We start from the raw sequence: 26385 nt of genomic DNA on the forward strand, positions 1-26385 counted from the left end.
ACAGTTGGTTTAAAAAGTAGAAAGTTAAAAATCAGCAAATGGAAGATCAAAAGTTTATTTACTACCTGCATACAAAAACATATTGCACATCAAACAATCAAAACCAAAAAGAAAAAAAAAGAAAAAAAAAAGAAAAAAGGGAGAAAAAAGAAAAGATACTCTACTGAAGACTAACATGTAGTTTATACAGAATAAACCTTCTGGAAATTGATCTTTTCAGTAGTTCAGGTTATGTCTGAATGGACATGACTAATTCAGCTTAGTGTTTTAACTAAAGCTATGTTTGATTTTTAAATACTGTACACTTTAATAAATAAACCAAACAAAGCCTCAATGTAGAACAGTCACTGCCAATAACACCCAGTGTCCCTGCAGATGAGTGTTTAACAAATGTATTCCAGTGGTCTGCAGATTTTCTTCTACAATACAGCATTTTTAAAACACATTAAAACAGACCAGTTTCCAGACTAAAACTAATGAAGAAATTACAATTCAGTGCAAAATATCTTAGACTGCATTTCATTCTAGTTTTCCTCAGGTGAAGAAGTGGTTGCATATTATTAAAAATGTAACAAAAGCAGCTAATGCTTTCATAAAGAATATCAGGTTAGGGATCCCACCCACCCACCTCCCCCCATCTCAGCCATATTTTGAAAACAAAATAACATTTCCTATAGCCAGCAACTTTTTTTTAATGTTACATATACTATTCTCAAGGCACATCTGATGATATATAACACAGTAGGTGTCAAAGTATGTTTAACATATGATTTCTTCAGGATCCCTCCCCTTTCTGAATTCCAAATGGAGGAACTGAAAGTGCGATGGAAAGACTGGCGATCCATATTCTATCTTTGGCAAGCTTGTACAAGCACTATTGTAAAATGTAATGTAAAAGAACTGTAAACTAGGAATTTCTTCAGTTTATGAAACACCATTCAGGACTGCTGCATCTTGAGTATTTTCTTCTTTTAAGGTATTAATCTTTTCTTCTCCTGGAGTACGCTGTAGCTTAGAAATTTCATCGCCAGAAGCACTAGTTGGGCCATTTATTGCCTTTTCTGAAGGACCATGCTCTTCAATCACATCTTTTGCCTGCCAAAGGGAGACAACTTTTTCAACTTCTTTATAAATAAAATCTATAACTGAGGAGGAAAATAACTACATAAACATCAATTAGCTAATAAATAATTTTAGTTTCACATACCACAATGATCTGAATTAAAACATTCTTAAAATTAAAAAAGAAAAAAAAAAACCCATAAAAACCCCAATGTATTCCACCTCTCTGGGTCTTTCAACTCTTTATCTCTAGTAGCTAGCAGTACATAAGCCACAGGAAGAATCTGTACCTGTTCATTGAAAATTTGTACCTAATTTCATTTTAACCACTGGAAAACTCACCATATAAAAAGACATAAACAGTTAATACCCTAAGTAAGGCAAACAACCACCTAATTTACTCACCTTTTTTGCAAACTCAAATTTACGTATCAAATCCCTTAAAATATTTCAAAGAACTGAAACAAAGGTCTTTATCCACCACCTGAAGAGGGTCTATTCAGCCTATTGCTCCCCAAATTAAGTATAACAGTCTCTATGCCCAATATCTTTTACAAATGCTATTTCTAGTTCTAACTGAAAAGTATTTCAGGCTCAAGCATGCATATCTTCAGTTACCTGGGGCCAAAAACAAAATCAAGAGTAGTCTTTAACTAAAATATTACTGGTCTAGTTGGGGAAACAAGTGATCATACAAGTTAAGAAGTAAAAATAAAACTAAACCATAACAAAAACAAAACCAAAAAAGCCAAAACCTACAGGTTAAATTCTCCTTACCATTTCTTTCTTGTTTTTAGCCAAAGTTTCCCTTGGGAGGTTTCTTTGTCTGCTCTGAGACTCAGCTCTAGAAATATAATCTGCAACTGTGACTGTTGAAGATGAGAAAAAAATTACAGGTGTTGAAAAAATATTTCTAAAGTTTATTTATGGATAAAGAGTAATTTTACTTTTAAAATAGACTAATGGTGGGTTACCCAATTTCAAAATTTTCTTAAGATGGGTACCACCTCCAACCAAAAATGAAGTTTGAAAAATATGCCTGTGGTCTCGTGCTGACTATAGAATATTTCAAGCTGGACATAGAGGACGCCTAGATTAAAGTCCTCTTTCACAAGAATCCAGCCATTTGCTTCTTCTGGTTAATCTACAGTTGTGGGATAACTTTGATATAAAAACCCACAACTAAGAATAGGAAATGCCGCATTCTAAGCCCAGATAGTGTTTGCACTTATCAGTGGGGGGGAAAGGGATAAACTGGGTGCAGATCATGGTGTGGCATGCATCAACATGAAATTTTCATCAAACATGTAAAAACTTTATTACTCAGGTACTATTTAATAGTTCTGTTTTTTTTTTAAAGCATAGTTAAGATTTCCAAGTGTGTTTTATGGTTCCTTAATATTTCGCACTAGAAACTGTTCTGAGTAATATAAAAAAATTCAAGCAAACTAAAGATTTGTCCACCATCTTAAAATGTGGACAATGATCATGGTGGAAAATGTCCACCATTAATTCAGTAATTATCCTCTTTTTGCCAATCTTTCAAGGGACTGACCTATTTGCAATGGTGGTGGGGACTGGGGAAAAGACTAACCAAAACTAACACCCTACCAGCAACTCAATGGCAACAAACTATCTCTGGTCTGCAGGGACTGGCCTCATTTTAAACCTCAGAACTTTCTCTTCAAGGACCTGCAACTTAGAATTCACTGATTTGAAGAAATATCAAAATAATCAGTCTCTTCCTTTCAAAGAATTTGTTTTCTCTTAGAAACTGATGAAAAATCCCTGATTATGTAAAATATGGTATAAATTATGGGAGCAAGTAAATTATGTAGAATTAAAACTTCGATAAACTTAATATAAGTCACTATATACATGGGAGAACTAATCCATCAGGTTCAAATTACATAAAATAAATCACTTTAATATAAGACTGGACTGTATTTACAATCATTTCTCTTAGTTATGAATTAAAATGCTAACACCTTTGTAAGATTCAAGAATTTCTAGAATTATTATATGAATCTTTTTAAATCTCAAGGAAACAACTTAATTCAGTACTAATAAACATCTTTAGAAACACCACTAAAAGATGTTTCATGTCTTAGACTGTTTCCCTCTATAAGAAACTCAATATGCTCACTTTGGAGCTTTATAAATCATCATTTAAATTCACTGTAAATGAATCTATAAATAAATCTAATAGTTTCCGAAACTGGGGAGAGGGATCAAACCCACTTCTTTATTATGTCTACATATATGGAATCGAAGTACAAGCATCCTAGGAAGTACTGTAGTTTGGAAAACACCATAATGAATTAATTCTGTTTCCATGGTTCAGCCTTCAGTGACACCAGGAAGAACTCAGCTACCTGGAAACCTTGATGCACAGGTGCACACACTGCTAAATCTTAGAACCGTTCGCCGACTATGCAGATATAGAACTTTGATACAGTTTATCAGTTAATAGGCACGTAGCTGGAAGGGTAAAAACCAGTGCCCATCCTCCACCAAACAGAGGTAAAATTAAAAATAACCTCAGTTGATTCAGAGAAAAACCTGTTTACAGCCAGATAATAGTCTGTTTATAGTCCTCATAATGCAAGCCACTTAAAAGTTCAAAACAGATAAGCACTTGTAATATATAGGAAAAAAACTGAGGCAATGTGTGTGGCATAATTTGGACTCCAGAATTTCCTCTAAGGGATCCAAAATTAATCAGTTGTATACCAGTAGTACACTGTTGCACTTTGCTAAGTATAGTAAATACTCACTGCTTAATTAATACTAAAGGCAACAAGAAATTTTAAGCAAATAAGAACAAATTAAATAACTATTTCAGAGAATGCTGACATCAACTTTTAGATAGACACTTCCTTCCTAGAACTGCTACCAGAGCCAAAGGAGAAAATGATGTGTTTGTTCCACCTATCCTACCTTCTCGGTGTGTGGATGGATGGGTATGTGTGTGTGTTGGGGGCAGGCTGAGAAAGGCAATGAGTTCTAAAGAGGAAATCAGTACTTCCCAAGAGCAGAGTAAAAACAGGAATAAATGCAGTATAGAATACAAATCATTGTCAAATTATTTTAAACTCCAATTACTCAAGTTTTTATTAATACCATGCAGAAATCTCTTCCTCTTCTTTATCAAAGCCTTTTATGTTATTCCCTTTATGTCCTTTGACTTAGTAATGAACCACCATCCACCTAGTTACTAAATTATGTTTTAATTTATCCTATCTCAAGCCCATACTAGTAACTTAAATTTCTTTATTTATAAAGTATGGCCAGAAGCTGGTATTCACTGCTTTGCCAGCTTCAAAAACACAAACTAAATACAATCTCTTCATCCCAAAGATATTTCTAACACTAAAGAGAGAGAAAAGAAGATAAAAAAAAGAGAAACATTTCCTCAAAACCTATTGTGACAGTATTTAAATTTCTTTTACATTTACAACTATCGCTAAAACATGAACTATTTTTTTCCCTAAGAATGGGAACTAATCCCCTTAGTCAGTTTTCTCACATGTCTCAACAACCACTAAATTTAAAATACTAAATAAAGATACTAGAATTTATATTCTTTATTTGGGGGAAAACACAGGAATTTGCTTTGGAAAGAATGCAAAATTGATTAGTTTAACAAAAGGGATTTATTTCTGGTGCACACAATTTCTCCACTGTGAATATACATGTGATTCTCTGTACACAAGAAATGGAATTATGTTCAAGATAGTATAGACATAGCAAACAAGTTTAAGTTACTAAAAATTGTATCTACTTAAATTAACATTCTATAAGTAAGTACTATTAATTTGAATAGTTAGTAGGTGTAAGGGAAAAGGCATCACACTACAATAAACAAAAACATAACATGCATTCCTCTTATTAGGAAAAAGACACTTTCAAGTATTTTTCTCATTTATACTTTTTAAACTGTGGGTACTAGAACCCCCACAAAAATGAGGTGCTGAATCCAGATACAGTAGCAGGCACCATGCAAAAGCTGTCCAGTTTTGCCAATCATCCAAGATCACAAGCTACAAACATAGTCCCTGGGATGGCAGGTCCCAACTCAAGTGTGCAGAATCTGCCAAATGGACAAAATAATGGTCTTTTCAACAGTATTTTCATGTAAAAAAATTGAGACACAACATTAGTTCAATTAGACAGGTTACATTATGGTGTGAAGGAAGAATGCATTTTCTAAATAGTAGTCTTATTAGTTGAGAAAACAATTTATGCAATGCACATCTTGAATGTATATACACACATGTGTACATGTAAGTATAATATATTTAGAAAGCAGACACATGACATTTTTTTTCATGCTTATGACCTGGTGTTGTCAACAGGTCCACTCAAGTTACCTGGCTGTCTATCTTCTGCCTGACCCCTGAAACGACGCCTGCGGCTACGATTGCGTCGCTGGGGTTTTTTTTCACTATCATCTGTAATTGCAAAGTTCACCATGAAACTATTCTGACAAAAACAATGCAAAAAACAAAGCAAAAAAAAAAAAAATCTTGCCTTCAAAGATTTAAGGGGAAAGAACCTTTTAATTAAACAGGAAAGATAAAACAATACATGCTATTCACAGGAAAAATACTTTTGTAGTTTTAAACATTCCTATTAGATTAACAGATGGAATTATCATCCAGAAATTAAGAGGGTTTTTAACTCTTGATTAAACAAACTCTAAGACTTAATTTATCCTTTAGGAATAAAATTTTCCTCTCCAACAGAGTTTAGTCTTTACCAAAGTTAATGACATTTTAGCGCTTTGGAAATCAATGCCTACAAAGTATACACACTTTCATTAGTGTCATTTATAATAATACTTAAAGAGGCAAGATGAAAGTCCAATTTCGGCTTAGAAGATTGAGAGTTTAAGTGCCCTGCAGTTTGAATATCTGTATTGTTTTAATGGCATCAAAGGGCACTTTAATAAACCCTCCCAGTTTCAAACAGTTTGGCTATACAAATCTGAAAACTAGACATTTAAGACAGACACAAAGCCATCTACCTACTTGAACACTAGAAAAAATTCAATTTGTGAATTGCATATGTTTGATTTTTTTTAAAGGCATCATATATTAACAATAGTATACAGTAATATATATCTTTTCCCTAAATGCTTACATACCTAGCCCATTTTCATTAACTGAAGCTGTATCGGATTCAGTCATCCCATCCATCAGAACAGCATCTTCATCAGTCCTTCGTCTACGAGACCGCCTACGACGGTTAGTACTGTGATGAGATTCGCTGGCATCAGTGTCTGCAGTCTGATCTGATTCTGTATTATCAAGTAAGCTGTATGGATTGCTGTCTGGATCTTTGAGCACTAAATGCATGTCAGAGGCAAGAAATATTTGTTTAAGAGAGCTGTAGTTATTAGGAATGTTTTGACCTATATTGAACTATATCAATTAATAATAAAATTCAATTTTCCCCCAATAAAAATACATCCTCTGTCTTCAGACAAAATGTTTTCTGTATCACTATTTTACCTGAAAAATAACAAATGTGAAAAAACTTTAAATGGTGATGAAAAATTAAAAAAGAAAATGAGTGAACACCTTGGCTTTCTACCATTTCTCTTTGACTTGTCTTAAAAACATATTAGGAACTAGTATACTATTACATGTTACTTTTTACATTCACATTCCTAGCTAATCTATACAGAGGCTAAAGAAATAAAAATGAAAACAAACATTCAGCTAATATATTTCCAAATGATACTCAACACCTGCACTCTGTGACATAACAGAAATCTATTACAAACTGAAGCAAGCAAAAGTCTACACAAAAAAAAGCAAACTAAAAAGTTTGAAATTCTAACTGATTATAGGAAAATATGGGAATGAATGCTAACTAGTACTTCCCATCTCCAGAAAGAAAGAGTATAGGTGGAATATGGTAGGGTAAGAGTGGGAAAGGAAAGGTTTGTAAGACATAATTTATAGGGGAAAAAAATACCCATCTTACCTATGTGCATTATTGCTTCCAGCAATCAAATTATAGAAGAAATTCACCTAATCACGATTTTTCCTAAGTTTCCTTTGGTAACAGCTAGCAAGCTAGCATCTTTGCAAAAGACACTAAGTTTATCCATTAATCATAAACACTAGGTAAAGTACATTTACTTTGAAATTCAGCAAACTGTAATGTTAAACCTTAGTAACAGTGAGCAATGTTCTAAAATATAAAAACTATTTCCCTAAAAATCTATAAAATGAACTTAGAACTTGAAGATTATCACTAGAACTAGAGAGTACTTTTTTAAAAGTTCTTTAAAAAATGTGATTTGATTCATTTTTTAAAAAAATTGAGAGTGGTTTTCCTACAAATGCCATACAATAATCGTTATAGTTATATCCCTGATATCATCTAATCCCTGACAATCTTTCCCCAACCCATTATGCTAAGAAAGAACATTCTGTCAACTCCTACACCACCACTTAAGTTATACCATTTAAATTTTCAAAAAGACAATGAGTAAAAGGTTTCTCATAATATCTCAAGTCTCAGTCCTCTAGACACTCCTCTTTACAGGTGAATTCCTCAATCAATAGAAGATTTTTAAAGAAGGTGATTTCACAATTTTCCCCTGTTCCAAAGTGGTGGAGTAGCAATAAATGCTTTCAGTTGTATACAAAGGTATTTAGATTTCTCTATACATTAGAATTATCTGGGTCTCTCTGGGAAACAGAAATATATAACCCAAAAAATTCTAGAGGGGAAAAAAAATTCTAATCACCTGAGCATCCAAAGTCTGAACATCTGACCAATGAAGCAGAGAAATCAGCTCCAACTGAAATCACTCTGATCTGAATATTCTGGCTAAACTTTCACTGAGAGACACTCTACAGTGCTTTTCCCTTATGCTGTTGTTGTTGGGTGTGCGCACGCACACGCATATATATATATTCTACTGTTTTCCTGAGACAGTTAAGCAAAAAGAGAAACTTCCAAAAACGGGGGGCAGGGGTCCTGGGAAATGAATTAACTTTTATGAAATTATACTGTTTACAAAGAAAATATTCTGACAGAGTATATAAAAGACTACCAGAACTGATGGAAGATTTGCCACCACGTGGTCCACCACGACCTCGACCCCCTGAAACACTTCTGCCTCTTCCTCCTGGGCGTCTCCTGCTGTCACGCTGATGCCGAGTCTCTCGGTCATCTTCTCCAGCCAGTGACCAATCACTCAGCTCATCTTTACGCTCAGATTCAGTTTCAGATGGGTTAGACAGCTCAGAGTTTGTACCTTGGGAAAGAAGAGAACATAAGCCTACTATATTTCTATTCTAAGGAGTGAAATTTTTCAAAGAATTTCTTGCAAATCATTGTTTAAATAACACTGATATATGAAAATGCATTTAATATGGCAAATATTTTTTAAAAAAATTTTGCCCGCTTTTATGTCTTTAATTGCTAGTATAATAAAAAAAAATAACCACAATCCAAGTATTGAAAAGCCAATTTAATGATATTTAGAAAAATGAGTAACAATTGTATAGTGTATTCTATCACTTGATTCTAAGGAGCACTTTTCTTCCCACAGTTAACATCTCTGAAATCAGGATATTTCTTACAATTGACTGTCTCATAAACTGGGAGTGCGTTTTTAGTGGCTGTACATAAAATTTATCTCTTTTGCACAATAATGTCTTAAGTTAGAAAAATTCAATGTTTGAAATCACTGAACGAATTTTAGGTTGCTCTGGAAAAAGAAAACTTCAACATAACAATAAAAGATGAAGCCATTACCAGTAAGGCAAAAATTCAGCATAACTTTGAAAGTTAACTACAGATTATTTCTAACATCCCAATGACTGAATACTTTTTACACTACTTGGCTTTTACAAAAGACTTACACTAGTATCTGTTTTCACAAACCAGAAGAAATCCAAAGAGGATTTTCACTTTTAAGGGAAAAAAGGGCACAAAGAGAAAATAGTCTTCAGTATTCGCTTTGCAGCAAGCCACTGCAATTAAAAGAGGCAGCAAGCACAGAAAGCAGTGAGAGTGGCAACACCCAGCTCCTGCCTTAGGTACTAAACTCAGCATCTCAGCATCAAGCCAACATATCTTTGAACCGTATTGGTGAGCATCTGTGCTTTATTTTATTTCCTGCATCTATTAGCAAGATGTGTCCTAAAGTAATTGCTTCTTCACTTTATGCCATTTCAGCTTACAAAAGGTTTCCCAGGAAAACTACTTTCTGATAATGTGGGAAACTATATGTGCAAATCTATCTCCTTATAATTAAAAGCCCAGTTCAATGTCTGTAGCTTCAGACCAATTTAACTGAAAACAGACATCTCCCCTCTTTCCTTAAAATTAATGTAAAATTAATAAAGTATTGCCATGTGTTGTTTTCTTTTTCCAATGTGGATTTACTTCCACATTGGTTTACAGTAAAAGGGAGCTCTTTTATACCTCTAAATGCCCACGGAAGCCTAGCAATGCACATATCAATTTTCTCCTGATAAATTAATTTACTGCATGATTATGAAGTTCCTATGCTAAACTCTCAAATAAGAACAATTTCAAGATAAACTAAAAATACCCTATATTAACTTCATAGTCATTTAATGATAAAAGCAAAATACAAGAGCTCTTCAAGGACTAAAACGTAAAGTTGAACAAAACCTACCAACTTCCTTTCTCCTTTAAAGAGGTCTCTTCTTTTTTCTGCATATACCATATAGATGCAGCTAGTAATGAATGGATTAATTTTTTTAAAAATGGAGCAAGTTTCTAGTACTGACACTTACATCTTTCTTAAGATGAGTCTCATACTAGAAAATGAATCAAAACACTTATTTTTCCAAAGGATAAGAAAGAATTTTGTTAACTGATGTCATGGTTTGGTGGATAATGTATCATTTCATGAGTAGTTTAAAACAAAACCAACAAAAAAGCCTTGGAAATTATAAAAACTTTTGTTGATTTATAAACCTACATACCCTGCTTGAAAACATTACCAAATTTTGAGGTTAGATGAGTATCTCGTTTTAAAAGGTTTTAACAAAAGTTCCTATTAAATTATCTTTAAAAATAGAGTATAGTATTTAACTCAATATCATGAGCAAAAAAATTTTCAGAGTTTTAAATCTAGCATTCAAGATACTTTTAGAAGGTATCTAAAATCATAAATAGATTTCAGGAGATAAAGACAACTATTAATGTCAAAAACAAAAAAAAAGGCTAATGAACTGGTAAGTAAGGAACTTTGCAAATGCAATTAAGGTTAAGGAAACAGGTTTGGGGATTATTCTAGACTATTCACGTAAGGACAATTTAATCACACGAATATTAAAAAAATAGAGAACCATCCTCAACTATGGAGAACCAGAGAGGTGGCTCAATAAGGACTCTCTGTAATCTGTTGTTGTTAAGTCCGGTTCTTTTGTAACCCCATGGACTGTAGCCCACCAGGCTCCTCTGTCCATGGGACTTCCTAAGCAAGAACACTGGAGTGGGTTGCCATTTCCTTCTCCAGGGGATCTTCCTGACTGAGGGACAGGAACCCATGAACGACATGAACCCATGTCTCCTGCATTGGTAGGAGAATTCTTCACCACTGAGCCACCAGGAAAGCCCATCTACCTGTAATTACTGGCTTTTTAAGATAGAGGAAGGAGGACCTAAGCCGAGGAATAGAGGTTGTCTCTAGAAGCTGGAGTATCAAGGGAACAGATTTTTCCCTAGAGCCTCCAAAAGGGAATACAGACGTGCGAACACTTAGATTTCAGCCCAGTGACATTCACATCAGATTTCTGACCTACAGAACTGTTAAGACAATAGTACTGTTAAAGGCTTTGAATTTTTAATTTGCTGTATAATCAACAGAAAACTAATAATCTGTTGAAGTCATTGTAATCATTAAAATTTCAATTTTGTAAAATATAAGTTCATGAATCCAGAAATTAGGGAGGGGGCTACAAGAAATAATGATCCATAAAACCAATCCAATTTGTAATGGCTCCAACAAATAAAAATTGTTTTCAACAGAATTTTAAATCAGATTTCCCTAAAACTTCTAAAATCACCTTATGAAGATGGTTCACATTCTTTTACATGAACATGTATGCTGAACTTAACATTAATAGCCAAAATATCACATTTTATCAAATCCGCCATTCCAACCATTGTAAGTCACAATATTTTTTGTGCCACCTAAGAAAATCCTGCCAATTACAGTTCTAAGATAGCATCCATTATAAAACACATTGTAAGTTCAGAGATGTTAAATTCAGAAAATGTTTCTCATATAGATTATATATACATATTCGTCACCTAAATAATCTTCTGCCATTAAGTAGATAAGAACATCTATAACCAAATTCAAATAATTTTTATTTCTCTAGAGCCCATTTAAGTTCAACAGCTATTTCAGAAAATACAATGTTACTAGTTTGAAAAGACTCAGAGGTAAGAGTGCCATCTACTGAACAATTCGCATAGTGTTCTTCAATCCAAATGTTATTCCTCTACCTTCTCATTTAAATATATTATCTACTGTCAACAAAAGCCTTTTGCCAAAGAGGGACCTCTCATCAATAAGCTGACTTCCCAGAGGTTTATAAAATTCTTGGATGAATTCATCAACCAAAAAAACCAAATCTGATTATTTGCACTAGTAATTTGTACCTCTAAAATCATTCAGTATGTACTTAATCTCTATTTAATTACTGTCTTTTGTATTAAATGTGTTTTCAGGACCGCAATTCTCAATCCTTCACATACCAAACACATTAACTGGAATTTTTCTTTTCAGGTTTCAATACAAGGTTAACTTTAAAATAATGAAAAAGCAGGAAGGGAAAATTACCATTTAACTCTACAACAAATGAAATATAGTAGTAAACTGACTCTGACATTGTTAGATGATCCTTCAAACATCAAATATGGATGTGGAATCTGTACACTATAAGCTTTCATGTATTTCTATTTTCCCTAAATGCCTCCTATTCTGGAAAAGGCTTATGAAATATTTTCCCAAAGCAGTTTGTATGAGCATAGAGTAGTAGAGAGGAGAGAAGAGAGAGAAGGGAACAGAAAAATCAGGGCACTGCTAAGATCCAAGTCCAAATGTAGAAAAATGGAACAACTCCAAAGCTGAAGAAGAAGTAAGAAATTTAGGATTAGAAAATTGTTGACCATCACCATCCACTGGCCCCTTCCTACATGGGTTAAGTCCCATCTTCAAAGTGAAATGTATTTTAGAAAAATGTTCATTTATGTTAATTAAGTTCTAACTTTTAAAGCCCTCATATTATTGAAATTCTGTATTTCACAAAATAATTGCAGATGTGAGATATTAACATTCAAAACTGCAAAGTGAACCAATATAGTGTATTTTAAAAACTAGTACAGATTTGCTATATGTAAACATAGCACAGTGACTAGAGTATTTTTTACTTTTACTTTTCCTAAAGGATAAGCAAAAGGTAAATCCTAGTATTATCACCACCATCACTAGCTTTTTACTGGAAAATGTATATAATTGTGCAAGGAAACTATCTGAGAAAACCAGTTGTATATATATTTAAATATTTAAACATGATCATGAGCTATAAATTTAACAAAAACATGTTTCATTTCACAGCTACTTGAACACTACAAATCTTATAGTCATTAATATAAAATACAGTCACTACTATTAATATGTGTACCTCAGAACCATCTCCTACCCTCAAAACCAAGATAAAATGATGAACTGAACAATAATAACCAAAATGTATTGGAGCACCTAAACTACAACTACTACCAAAAAGAAAAAATTTTTTTACCATAACCGGAGGTGTAATTAGGGCCCCGACGACCTCTGCCTCTTCCACTATAAGACCTAGAACCTTGTACAGAAGAGACGGTACTTTCATCAGTGGCATATCCTTTCTCTTTTTCAGGCCCTCTGGTGGAAGAAGGTCTGAAACCCATACCAATCTGTCGAAGCTGTTCATCAATCTGTAGTCGTTCCATTCTTAGCTGTTCTACTTCCTATAAGGAAAATGAAAAAGGATAAATCTTACATTATTTTTTTTTCTTCTTAAAGCCTAGAGTTGAGCTATACTCTGGTCCTACCACTGAAAGCAGCTGTGATCTTGGGCAGTTATTTGGCAATGTAGACTGTATTCCTAGTGAACATAATTTACAAGGTCAATTCACCAAGCATTTACTAAATGCCTTAGCATCATGTACCAACCATGCTAAGTGCTACAGGTATACAATATAAAAAAGCCAAGGACTCTTCTCCTTCAGGGGAATGTTTACAGATGAGCATCAGAATAACCTAGGGGATGGTTAACAGACAAATGCTGAAATAACCTACTTTAATAGCTAATAATCAGACCTAGTCTTCAAGGAGTATCAAACTCTGCTAAATGAGGTAAAGTACCACCTATGACAGGTATTACTAATAAACTACTTTCCTATCAAAATAGTGACAACTGAGTTGTGGCCTAGCTGAACTGGTAGACTTGGTCATTCAGAGATTGAGATCATTACAGGAAGGTAAGGTAAGCTTTCTACAGAAAGCTCTCAGCTAAAAAGCAGTACAGTACTGGAAAGGCAAGTTTTTCAAAGAAAGGAATGACTTAAGCGAGGGTGCTTTGAAAATATTAACGTAACAATGATCTGAGTGACTAAAAGGAAATCATAACTAGAGACAGCAGTTGAAGTACCATAAATGACAAAAACACAGCAGGAATAGGAAGAATAGAAAAATGACAGTTCCAACTTATAATAATTTATAGGGCATTTCTTTTCCAAAACCTTTTCTCTTCATTAATCCAGACAGACTAAACAACAATGGTTAAGAGTTATCAAATGATATATATGGAGGTAGTTCATGTGATTCAGAGAGTACCAGTAACCATCAGGTGCCAACTCTGCTAAGTGCTACAGGTATACAATATAAAAAAGACATGGACTCATCTCCTTCAAGGGAATGTTTACAGATGAGCATTAGTAACCAAGAAAGCCCACATAATTCCTGGTTCTATCTCCTATTTGCAACAAATGTTAAGAGTGGCCATGTCTTAAACAGAAGGAAAGAAATATAAACATTCAGAGGGAAAAAGAAAAATGTACATGAGGCCAATCATTTTACTATGGCAAAGGACCTTTTAATTTGTTCACATAGAAAGGGAAAAAAAAGGGAAATATGAAGCTGAATTAACAAAAATAAAGATTTAAAAATTTACTACAAATACTAATATAAAATTAAAGTTTAATGTGTGGAGAAACATGATATAAATATGAACACTATACAAACCTTTAGATAAGCAATATGATACTCTAAAAGCACTTGCACATTTCCAATGCTTTCTTTAGTGCCAACAAATACAAATGGAACCATTCCCTGTAAGAAAACACAACATCTCAGTATTTAGTATTTATGTCCTCTAATTCAAGCAAATCTTTTAAGTAAATAAACCAACTTTCAAAGAAACTTTCCATCAAACTGGAATGAATTTACAGATTAGATGCATTTTTAGTAGTGCCTGCCTTAAAAACGTAATAAAGCACATTGAGCAGGTTATCCCTGTAATGTATGCTCATACAGCAAAACTTTCAACATCTGTAGGTTGGAGTACTTCGTGACCATTAACAGAAGTATCATGTACAAACTTTCAATATTTACACAGTGTAAGATAAAGAAATTACTGACATGGGCAAATAGTCACCTTAAGTTATTAAACCAAATGAAAGGATTAACCCTGACCTGTTTTACTTAGTTGAATTTCAAACAACGGTTTTAAAAAGTGAGAAGGAAGGGAAGTAAGATACCTAAATGATGTTTTTTTTTTTCTTTAAAGAAATACACTTCCAGCTTCCTATTGGCTAAAGAAAACGAACCATCTAAGGAAACTCAACCAATCACTTTCAATGGCCTTCACTTTCTTGATTGTATAGAATCATTCCTAACAGTTATTTAAATAACCTGGCTTAAGAACTTTGGGTTCTAAATACAGAATTAACTGTGGCTTAACTTTTTATTCTATATAGGAAACCACTATGTGACTTATTTTCAAAACAATTTTTTTTTTTGGTAATTAGTTTATTTTTTATTGGAGGCAAATTATTTTACAATATTATATTGGTTGGTTTTGCCATACATTGACATGTTTTTTAAAAAAATTTAATTAGTGAATTTTAGTATGGGAAATTAGAAAGAAGAAAGGGACCAGGGCAGGTGCTAAAGCAACAGTACAGAGTACAGCTATCATGGAGCTGAAAGCTGCAGTGCCTCTAAAAGAAGTAATTACAACTAGGAAGGTATGAAACAAGGGACTCTAACTTAAGCTTAGGAAGTGAGAAAGCCTTGAGTTTTCCTCAAGAATTCACATGCAGAAAACAGAGGATACAAAGTGAACGAAAGATAGGGGAAAAAAAGAGCTAGAAAGTTTTAATCCATTATGTAATTCTGGGACTATATTATTTACATTCATTTTAAAGAAATATCCCAATTCTATAGATGAGGAAAAAAATGTAATCAGTCATAAAATCAGCAACTAACCCAACCAATTTCGTATCCAGTTACCTAATTCCAAATAATATCCACTTGATAACTGCCATAATCTATGTTAAAGAAAAAAGGTAAAGAGAATCACAACCTCAGAAAAGATACTAAACGTTCCTGTAATAATCTCACTGTAAAGTATCTGTGGAGGTGATGGAATTCCAGCTGAGCTATTTCAAATCCTAAAAGATGATGTTGTTAAATATGCAAGCAAAATTTGGAAAACTCAGCAGTGGCCACAGAATTGGCAAATGTCAGTTCTCATTTCAATCCCAAAGAAAGGCAAAGGCAAAGAATGTTCCAATTACTGCACAATTGCACTCATTCAACACATTAGCAAAGTAATGCTCAAAATTCTCCAAGCAAGGCTTAAACAGTATGTGAACCAAGAACTACCAAATAGATGTTCAAGCCAGATTCAGAAAAGGCAGAAGAACCAGAGATCAAATTGCCAACATTCGCTGGATCATCGAAAAAGCAAGAGAGTTCCAGAAAAACATCCATTTCTGCTTTATTAACTACGCCAAAGCGTTTGACGGTGTGGATCACAACAAACCGTGGAAAATTCTTCAAGAGATGGGAATACCAGACCACCTGACCTGCCTCCTGAGAAATCTGTATGCAGGTCAGGAAGCAAAAGAACCAGACATGGAAGAATGGAGTGGTTCAAAATTGGTAAAGGAATACGTATCACTCTGCTTATTTAACTTATATGCAGAAAACATGTGAAATGCTGGGCTGGATGAAGCACAAGCTGTAATCATGACTGCCAAGAGAAATATTAATAGCCTCATATATGCAGATAACACCACTCATGGCAGAAAGTGAAGAGGAACTTTCAGAAAGTTAAGAGCCTCCTGATGAAAGTGAAAAAGGAGAGTGAAAAAACTGGCTTAAAACTCAATATTCAAAAAACTAAAGATCATGGCATCTGGTCCCATCACTTCATGGCAAATAGATGGGGAAACGATGGTACAGTGAGAGACTTTATTTTCTTGGGCTCCAAAATCACTGCAGATGGTGACTGCAGCCATGAAATTAAAAGATGCTTGCTCCTTGCAAGAAAAGCTATGACCAACCTTGACAGTATATTAAAAAGCGTAGACATTCCTTTGCCAACAAAAGTCTGTCTAGTCAAAGCTATTTTTTCCAGTAGTCATGTATGGATTCAAGAGTTGGACTATAAAGATGAGCGCCAAAGAACTGATGCTTTTGAACTGTGGTGTTTCAGAAGACTCTTGACAGTCCCTTAGGCTGCAAGGAGATCCAACCAGTCCATCCTAAAGGAAATCAGTCCTGAATATTCACTGAAAGGACTGACGCTGAAGTTGAAACTTCAATACTTTGGCCACCTGATGTGAAGAACTGACTCACTGGAAAAGATGCTGATGCTGGGAAAGACTGAAGGCAGGAGAAGGGGAGGAACAGAGGATGAGATGGTTGGATGGCATCACCAACTCAGTGGACATGAGTTCGAGCAAGCTCCGGGAGTTGGTAATGGACAGGGAAGCCTGGCATGCTGCAGTCCATGGGGTAATAAAGAGTCGGACGCGACTAGTCAAACTGACACCACATAAGCCAATATCAACTTTCAGACTTATTTTCATGTTCAATGCTTTGAAAATTAAAAGGTTTTGTTTATTTAGGCTTTTAGCTTTTCTTTAAAATATTAAAAGATACAGCAAAACAGAATACATGCACACCTATACAGCAACCAGATTAAAACTAAGCAGTATTGGTTTCTTTTATAAAAAGGCACAGTGTGCCCTCCCCTTCCTCTCTTTTTTTATCCCAATCTGTTCGATAATTTACATAATCTACTTGGTATCTTTTAGCATTTAAATTTCTTAATTCTGGCACAAAAATGGGAGGTAAAAATGACCAAAACTACAAAGTAAAGTGTACTAATTTATGAAGGACATCCTAAAAGAATCAGCCTGCAACAAGGTGGTAAGTACTGGAAAGCAGCTAGGAATAAGTTAAGCTAAGGGAAGACTAGATATTAGTATCAAGCTATTTATAATTGAGTCATTTAATGACCCTTCCCAGTAAACACCTTAACCTTCAGACCAATTTTAGCCAGCAGTTATAAGCCAAACTGTTATTGCTGTTTAGTTGTTAAGTCATGTCCAACTGTTCTGCAACCCCATGGGCTGTAGTCCACCAGGTTCTTCTGTCCATAGCATTTCCCAGGCAAAGCTACTGAGTTGGTTGTCATTTCCTCCTCTGGGGCTCTTCCCAACCCAGGGATGAAACCTGCATATCCTGCATTGGCAGGCAGGTTCTTTATGACTGAATCACCAGGGAAGCCTGGTATGCCAAATGGGTCACCATTATTTTACATATTAAATATATAAACAGAGACGGTGTCAATTATAATAGTAGGACACCCTTGATTTTAATTTGGTCGTCACCCACCCTTCAGGTGGGGTGTTTGGCTTTCCTTAATATGAAGTTAAAATTACTTAAGGTTTACATCAATTTTTAAAGCTGGGTAGGATGTAATCAATCTACAAGTACTCATTTGCATAACAATCTTTTTTTTTCTCATTTGTTTTTATCACCACATTCTAACTAACTAAAAGAATCAAGGAAATGGTTATCTTTCACTGGGATCTTTACAACATCCAATATATGGTGTGAGGCTGTTTATCTTAGCAAATATCTTCAGTTTCCTCCATGTGTCTCTTAAAAAAAAACAACAAAACTTACTTTGTCCAATAAGCAAACGAACTCCCCAGTTATCCACTGTGCAAATCTGAAGAAGTTGTGAATGTACTGCTTTCTGGGAGGTAATTTTGGGGGTTGGGGAGGAGGAAGTCTTTGCCTTATATTCAGACATATAAGTATATAGAGAGTTGACCACTAGAGCCACAAAGGTTAGTGATGCTTAAAGTGGTGGATAAGAAGTAATAAATAAAGCACTGTGGACAAGACCTTAGTATGTAACAAAAAGACTGAAAAAAACATTTCAGAAAGTTGGCATCAGCTGCTGCTGCTAAGCTGCATCAGTTGTGTCCGACTCTGTGTGACCCCATAAACAGCAGCCTACCCAAATCCTGTCCCTGGGATTCTCCAGGCAAGAATACTGGAATGGGTTGTCACTTCCTTCTCCAATGCATTAAGTCACTTCAGTCGTGTCCGACTCTGTGCAACCCTATGGACAGCAGCCCACCAGGCTCCTCTGTCCCTGGGATTCTCCAGGTAAGAATACTGGAGTGGGTTGTCATTTCCTTCTCCAATGCATGCATGCCTGCTAAGTCACTTCAGTCGTGTCCGACTCTGTGTGACCCTATGGACAGCAGCCCACCAGGCTCCTCTGTCCACCGGAGTCTCTAGGCAAGAATACTGCAGGATATGCAGGTTTCATCCCTGGGTTGGGAAGAGCCCCAGAGGAGGAAATGACAACCAACTCCAGTAGCTTTGCCTGGGAAATGCTATGGACAGAAGAACCTGGTGGACTACAGCCCATGGGGTTGCAGAACAGTTGGACATGACTTAACAACTAACAGTTTGGCTTATAAAGCTGGCTAAAATTGGTCTGGAGGTTAAGGTGTTTACTGGGAAGGGTCATTAAATGACTCAATTATAAAAATCTTAGCTTGATACTAATATCTAGTCTTCCCTTAGCTTAACTTATTCCTAGCTGCTTTCCAGTACTTACCACCTTGTTGCAGGCTGATTCTTTTAGGATGTCCTTCATAAATTAGTACACTTTACTTTGTAGTTTTGGTCATTTTTACCTCCCATTTTTGTGCCAGAATTAAGAAATTTAAATGCTAAAAGATACCAAGTAGAATTATTCTTGCCATTTCCTTTTCCAATGGCATCAGAATGACTAGCAATGTTAAAGCTTAAAGATTTTAATTAAGAAATGGCCAGAGCTTACAAAAAAAAAGTCAAAGAAGCGTTATTAAGAATTCCTTCACAGCCAACTGTTTTGTTTAGAGTACGAAATTCTTTACACTCTAAGTACAAAAAAAAAGAACTGATAAGATTATCAAACTAAAGTCTTTTTTCAATCAAAAATTGTCCTTTTTACTGAAGCACTGAGAAACAACTTAAAAAAAAAAAAATTCCACTGCAGAGTGAGAGTAGTTCACTGGATATACCTTTCTTAAAATAATTTTCAAAATATGAAAGAATGGGTTGGAGGGCAGGGGACACAGGCAAATTATGTTTTAAATACTTACATCTTCTCTAGGTAGTTTATTTTCATTGTCTCCTTCAATTCTCACCCGAACCACACCAGATTTGTCTACTATTTCTTGAATAACTTTGCCATTTTTCCCAATTACTTTTCCTTTAATAAGAGAAAACATACATAATAATAAATTAAAAACCAATACTGCTATTATTTCAACATCACCCCAAATAATTTATGACTTGCTATCAAATTATAAAAACCCAGCAAAACTGCATCTTTTTATTCTCAATTAACTCACCCTAATGACAACTGAGAAACATATCATTGGTATGAAACCTCCTTCTCTTCAGTATGGCTAAGGTTGCTACTATTAACTGAGATTATTTTTTAATATGTTCTATACCATTTTTGGACAGGGAGGCCTGGCGTGCTGTGATTCATGAGGTCGCAAAGAGCTGGACACGACTGAGTGACTGAACTGAACTGAAACCATTTTTATATTTTTAAAATATCAAGTCCAACCCATTTATTCCAAAAGCTTGTATTATATAAATGAAGGCAAAAAGAAAACTTTTATTTTGATATTAATTACATCAATTTGTTTACATTTATGACACATTACATATATTATTATTCACACAATTAACAATGTCATCAACCGGGCTTTTATTTTCAAGGTCCTACTTAAAAGGCAACTGTGACTTGAAGATTCTTTTAAAATGAATACTCTCTTCACTGAAGCAAAATGTTTACATTTAACAAGTATTACATTTTACACCTACAAGTTTTTTAAGTACTTTAGAACTATACAACTACATACAAAATGTATATAGACTGCTGTCTTCCTAGATATGAAATACTGTGAAATGACACAGAATTCAAATTATTTACCTTCTCCACACTTAACTTGTTAAGTCTGTCAAATAACAGTTACTGAGTATCTGACAGTTAGACGAGAAACTAAAAGGAGGATATGAAGATGCTCTTCACTTAGGGAACTCACTTTTTATAAAGCTAATATATACCCATAAAATAACAAAGCAATACTGGGTAGTGTTACCTGGTAACATAAGTAAATGTCCCAGTAACCATTACCATAAATAGACGTATACTAAGTTAACAGTAACATCTTACTTGTTATTAAGTTCAAATCCTCAGTTAAAATGTTACACTATATCAGCAATCTATTTCCACAATAAATTAATTTTGGCTGAAATAGGTTATAATGTAAGTTTCTCCTACTGCACCCTTGACAGAACAGCTTCCAAATAAAGAATAAATAAGGGGGGAGGGGGACAAACAAAGGAATAATGGCAACAGTAAGTCAGTCAATACAACAGACACTATTCATTATAGGATTTTCAAACGTCCTTGCCCAATAACCCTAAATTAAAAGCAGCAGCAACTAAACAAGAGAAAAAACAAAACAGAGTAGGACAGGGAATTCACATGATGCATATCTTCTCAGAAGAGCCCTAGCAGCAGCATATAAAAGCAACCTTCATGTTAACACAGTGAAGCTCAAGCAGCAACTCGATCCTTGACCCTGCTAAAAATAAGCAAATATCTTTTCGAAAAAACAAAAATCAGATTGTTACATCATACCCCCTCCCCCAAACCTCTGCCCCTTACTCCTTGTGAACTATACCAGTGGTGAGTGAATATCCATCACCCTTCTGGGGTCTGTGGCAAGGACCTACCTGCAAGTTTTATTTAGTCCCACCAGAGACCGTCAATATTTTAACTGATCATTTCCACAGTTTAAATTCCAAAGCATATTGACAAACTGAAGCAGACCTGTGGTATAATTTGAGCACTGAGCATAAATGCTGAAGGGACAGAGTAGAGAAGTGATTAAGGAAGGCTTCCAGGAGGTGAAGTTTCAATTCATTTTCAAATCAATGTTCACATAATACTTTTGATTTGGGAGGGGTGGGAATGGTCAACAAGTCTAGAACTCTTGGAACCTGAATATATGTGAGAATTCTCTCTGAAACTTACCCACCAAGTAGTCCTCATTTCCTTTTCCTTCTCAGTCCTCTTTTTCTCTTTCACTTTGACTAAGAATGTACTATTTTTCAAAAGACTGCTTTACCCAGAAAACATTTTAGAGAAAGATGCAGTACTACTATAAATAGACAGCACTCAACTCAGGTCTTTATACTACTTCTGAGTACTTAACCAATGTGTAATAGTTGCTGCTAATATTTATTTTCTAAACAGTAAACAAATAACCCAAATAAACAAAGCCAACCAAGCCAGGGTAGAGGAAAACAAGAGACATGTTAGGTTCTCACATCACTGAACAGATAAACAAAGAGAAGAATCTGAGAACTATAAATATATCCAATTTCCTATTTCTCAAATATGAGAAATTTTTATTTAAAGTTAACACTACCACAAATTCTGGAAGACCAAACCTATCTTCTATAGATTTGTTGGACTGGAAAGAACCATGACTTCCTTGGACACACTCACCTCCAAATCATTTTTACAAGTGAAGAAATCTAAGTTAAATTATGTTCTGTGAAAGCAGCAACCAAAATGTTAGTACTGATAACTGTCAATAATGGGAACATTATATAAACAATAAAGGGGATCATTTTCAAAAGCATCGTTCTTGCCAAAGGTGATTTCCCTCGACAGCAATGAATATTTGGTAACACTTTGTATCTTACCATTTATTTAAATTATGTAAAATTCATAAGACTTATATTTAATTTTAACCTCTCATCATCTCCAGCCACTCAGTACAGTGATTGCTAACAGATTAAGTGGAGTTAAATTAACTGGTAGTATATCATAGACATCCAAATGTTTAGGCAGAAGTGAAAAGCTTTTTCTATAGTTGAATACCAACAGACTGTCCAAATTTTATTGTGTATGTTATTATCCCAAATACACTACTTCTTATTGGCCAAAACAAAACAATTTTAATAACACAAGTATGCTGTTGCTTTTTAATTTTCACCTATTAATGTTTCGGACTCTGACAAGTAAAATGTGTACAGAATCCATTCCTAAAGGTAGAAAAGGTGTACTTATATATAAATGGAGCCCAAGGGGCTCAATTTCATTATGGTCAAAAAACTAACGAGACTCAACAGATGACCAAAAAAGTCACAAAGAAATCATTTGCCTAGAAAATTTCACTACTTTGTGTTGATGCTTATAGTAAACATTTAAGATAATCACTAAGTATAATTTAACATATGACCAAGATTTCTCTATGTTTCAGACTGCATCTTAAAGGATAGATCACACAGATATGAGAGTATTATTAACAAAGCTATTAAACAACTGATCTCAATTATAATGCTCATTAACTGCAGCTTCAAAAGCAAAACCTGTTGTCACTTATTACCCACAGGCACAGCAGTTTTCATCAAAAGTGTCAAAAACTTAATAGTGAAACCTCCCCTAATATCATCACCATCCTTCTCTTCTGCCCACGACTTATGACTTCTTATCCTTATTCGAGGTTTTTGCAACAGCTATCACTTTCTCAAAGCCTACTGTGTAGAAGTTTATTACCCTATTGTTAGTCCACTCAAACTTTTTCTTCTGCACCAAACAAAATAATTACCACAAATACCTTCTCAAAAAAGTACTACAATTTTGATGGATATATGAAAGATAAAAAGACATCAAGCAAATGAAAATATTAAGAAAGAAGCCAAGGGATGAAACAGCTTAAGAAAAACTGTAATGCCAAACTGTTATTAAAAAAAAAATTTCACATAATTAGAAGGTAAAAGTTATCAGAAAAGGCTAATTTTCAATTAAGTCATCATACGTAATTAAATAACATTTAACTTAACATTTAGTAGAAGTACTTACCAACAAGATTCCTAGGAACCTGAATAAAATCCTCCACGAATTCCAAGAAACCTCTAGCCTTTTTTACAGCATCGGCACTCTGCGGGGTAGGGTGGGGGAACAAACATGAAAATTCAATTTTGAAGAAACCCATAATCCACAACAAAAATACAAGAAGGAAAAAAGAAACTGAATTGTCACGGTCCAGTATAAGGTTCTGCTCAGACGACCATAATGCTATTTCAAGTCAAGTATTCATAAAGTACTTTTCCAAAAAGAAGAGTAATTATTAAAGAGATAGGGAAAAAAGGCTTTTACAATCAAAATGTTAGACATCTTTACGCTCCTGAGAAAACTAAGAGAGTTTAACTTACTTATGTTAGTGAAATTTTAACCCCATCCTAAATACATCTGGCCCACACTTCTATGTTGGATTCTCCAGGTGAATTAAAAAAAGAAAAAAAAGTTCATACTGTATGTGCTGTCTGCATTGTTTTCTCCTTCTCAACATAAGAAACAATTTAAAAGGCTGTTTTTGTAGAGATGCATTTTAAAAATTACATACTAATATGATCATTAAAATTCCTAAGCTCTAACAGTTAAAATTTTAAAAAACTAGAAGATGGGGGGCTTCCCTGGTGGCTCAGAGGTTAAAGCGTCTGCCTCCAATGCGGGAGACCCAGGTTAGATCACTGAGTCGGGAAGATCCCCTGGAGAAGGAAACGGTAACCCATCCCAGTATTCTTGCCTGGAGAATCCCATGGACAGAGAAGCCTTGTAGGCTACAGTCCACGGGGTGGCAGAGAGTCGGACACGACTGAGCGACGGAAAGGAATGGAGAAGATGGGGGGAGGGTCAGGTTGTCTTCTCTACAAGGAATTTATAGTTCTCAGTAAAAATTAACTTCCACTTTTAATGTTTGTCCTTTAATAACCATAAATCAAGTATATTGTGTGTTCACTATATCATACACAGCAAAATTTAAAGTCCATATTCAATCTTCATAAACTGTTATGGTAAGCACTATTATTATTTTCACTTTACAATGTGGAAAACTATGCAGGGGAACTGCGTAACTTTCTCAAAGTGGTAGAGACAAAATTCCAATTCAGGCAATATGGCTCTAAAGCCTTTCATCTTAATCACTTTGGTATACTGCCTACTTCTAAAGGTTTCAGAACTAAAAATCAGACCTCCAGTCAGATTTACTACAGGACTTAAATGAAAAGTGGAGACTTATAATTATCACACCCAAAAACTCATCTATTTACTCTAATGTGAAGGATGGTCTTAATGAAGGAAAGCTTGTTTTATTTTTCAGATTATTTTCATTCCCACACAGCTGTCACAATTAACCAGTGACAAAATATTTAAAATTCAAGGTCTACAAAAGGTATTATATACTATTTAAGCTGCCAGTGTTTGACATAATAAGCACTCCAAAAATACTTGAATAAATTATTTGTAATGTACATAAAGCTGAGAAATTCAGAAGCAATTGATTAAGGAACTTTGGGAAACAGTACACATTAAATATCCAGTAATCTTTCAAGGCCCCGTAATTATATATATTTGGACAGGGAGGCCTGGCGTGCTGTGATTCATGGGGTCGCGGAGAGTCGGACATGACTGAGCGACTGAACTGAACTGAGCATACTATAATTTAATATATACATTAATATAGTATCTTTAATCAACCTACATGTAATGATACTAGACTTGCAATTTTAAACTATTCCACCCAGAAACTAAAATTCCAGACAACAGTTAATATGCTATAGTAAAATTACCCACGGTGGGGGACAAGCAGCATACCTCTCCATAGATTCTAAATGTTCCAGTATCTTCATCTAGTTCAATAGCTGTAACTCCAGGAACCTTTCTAGCTTGCTGTATGTTACTACCATGTGTTCCTATCGCCAGGCCCATCAAATCTTCTCTCACAACAAATTCCTCATGAAAAGCTGCTGCAAGTTGCTTTGTGCACTAGTAAAAGAGGCAAATCAGTATTATAAAAGATAAAAAAAAAATGTTGTACACTCATGTTCATAGCATTATTTACATTAGTCAGGAGGAGGAAGCAACCCAAAGGTTCACTAAATGATGAATGGATAAAGAAAAGGTGATATATGCACACAATCAGAATTATTTAGCCTTAAAAAGGAAATTCTGATACATGCTACAACATGGACAAACATTGAGAACATTATGCTTAGTGAAATAAGCCAATCACAAAAAGACAAATACTATATTATTCCACTTACAAAAAGGTTATCTAGAGTAGTCAAAATTGTAAAAACAAAGTAGAATGGTGGTGGCCTGGAGCTGGGGGAAAGGGAAATAGGAAGTTGTTTAAATGGACACAGAGATTCAATTTTGCAAGATGAAAAGGTTCTGATCAACAGTGTGAATATATTTCTCAATACTATGAACTGCACACTTAAAAATGGTTAGGATGGTAAATGTTATGCTTATTCTACTACAATTAAAAAAAAAGAAAAGGTAAAAAAGAAAAAAGGTAGTTCACTTGGTCATGTAATTGAAGGGGGGAAGTCGGATCATTCTATATAATCATGATCACAGAAAACAGTTAATTCTAAAACAATTTTCCAGAATTACTCACACAGGGAGCTCTCCAACTCAAATGGTTCCCATTTCAAAACTCATTCACATATCACTTGTTTGGAAGTTTGAAATTAGTTAAGGGCACTCATGTACCTGTTCTAAATTAGATAAACAAACCTCAATTTCCCTAAGACAGTGCGTGGGAGCACACATATGTGTGGGAGGGAGTAGAGGCAACAAATCACCT

General features: G+C 34.6%; 1 protein-coding gene across 6 annotated transcripts in view; it reads right to left on the bottom strand.

Moving 5' to 3' along the window:
- Positions 1–657: 657 nt before the first annotated feature.
- Positions 658–26385, bottom strand: part of FXR1 (FMR1 autosomal homolog 1) — a 69776-nt gene continuing 44048 nt past the window's right edge. The window contains exons 8-18 of one of the 6 annotated variants that reach the window (XM_088838835.1): positions 25389–25559; positions 23595–23673; positions 19801–19910; positions 14360–14446; positions 13026–13083; positions 12876–12938; positions 8138–8341; positions 6212–6412; positions 5436–5516; positions 1840–1931; positions 658–1095 (exon numbers count right to left, since the gene is read on the bottom strand). In XM_088838835.1, coding sequence (XP_088694961.1) covers positions 925–1095; positions 1840–1931; positions 5436–5516; positions 6212–6412; positions 8138–8341; positions 12876–12938; positions 13026–13083; positions 14360–14446; positions 19801–19910; positions 23595–23673; positions 25389–25559 — 1317 coding nt within the window. In that variant the 3' untranslated portion in view covers positions 658–924. Of the gene's footprint in view, positions 1096–1839; positions 1932–4634; positions 5156–5435; positions 5517–6211; positions 6413–8137; positions 8342–12875; positions 13084–14359; positions 14447–19800; positions 19911–23594; positions 23674–25388; positions 25560–26385 lie in introns of those variants that run through there. The other 5 variants (XM_088838831.1, XM_088838840.1, XM_088838834.1 and 2 more) reach the window with 5 other exon arrangements.

This window comes from Moschus berezovskii, chromosome 1, assembly GCF_049115385.1.
Source record: "Moschus berezovskii isolate FMDL1 chromosome 1, NW_MosBer_1.0, whole genome shotgun sequence".
Classification (NCBI taxonomy): domain Eukaryota; kingdom Metazoa; phylum Chordata; class Mammalia; order Artiodactyla; family Moschidae; genus Moschus; species Moschus berezovskii.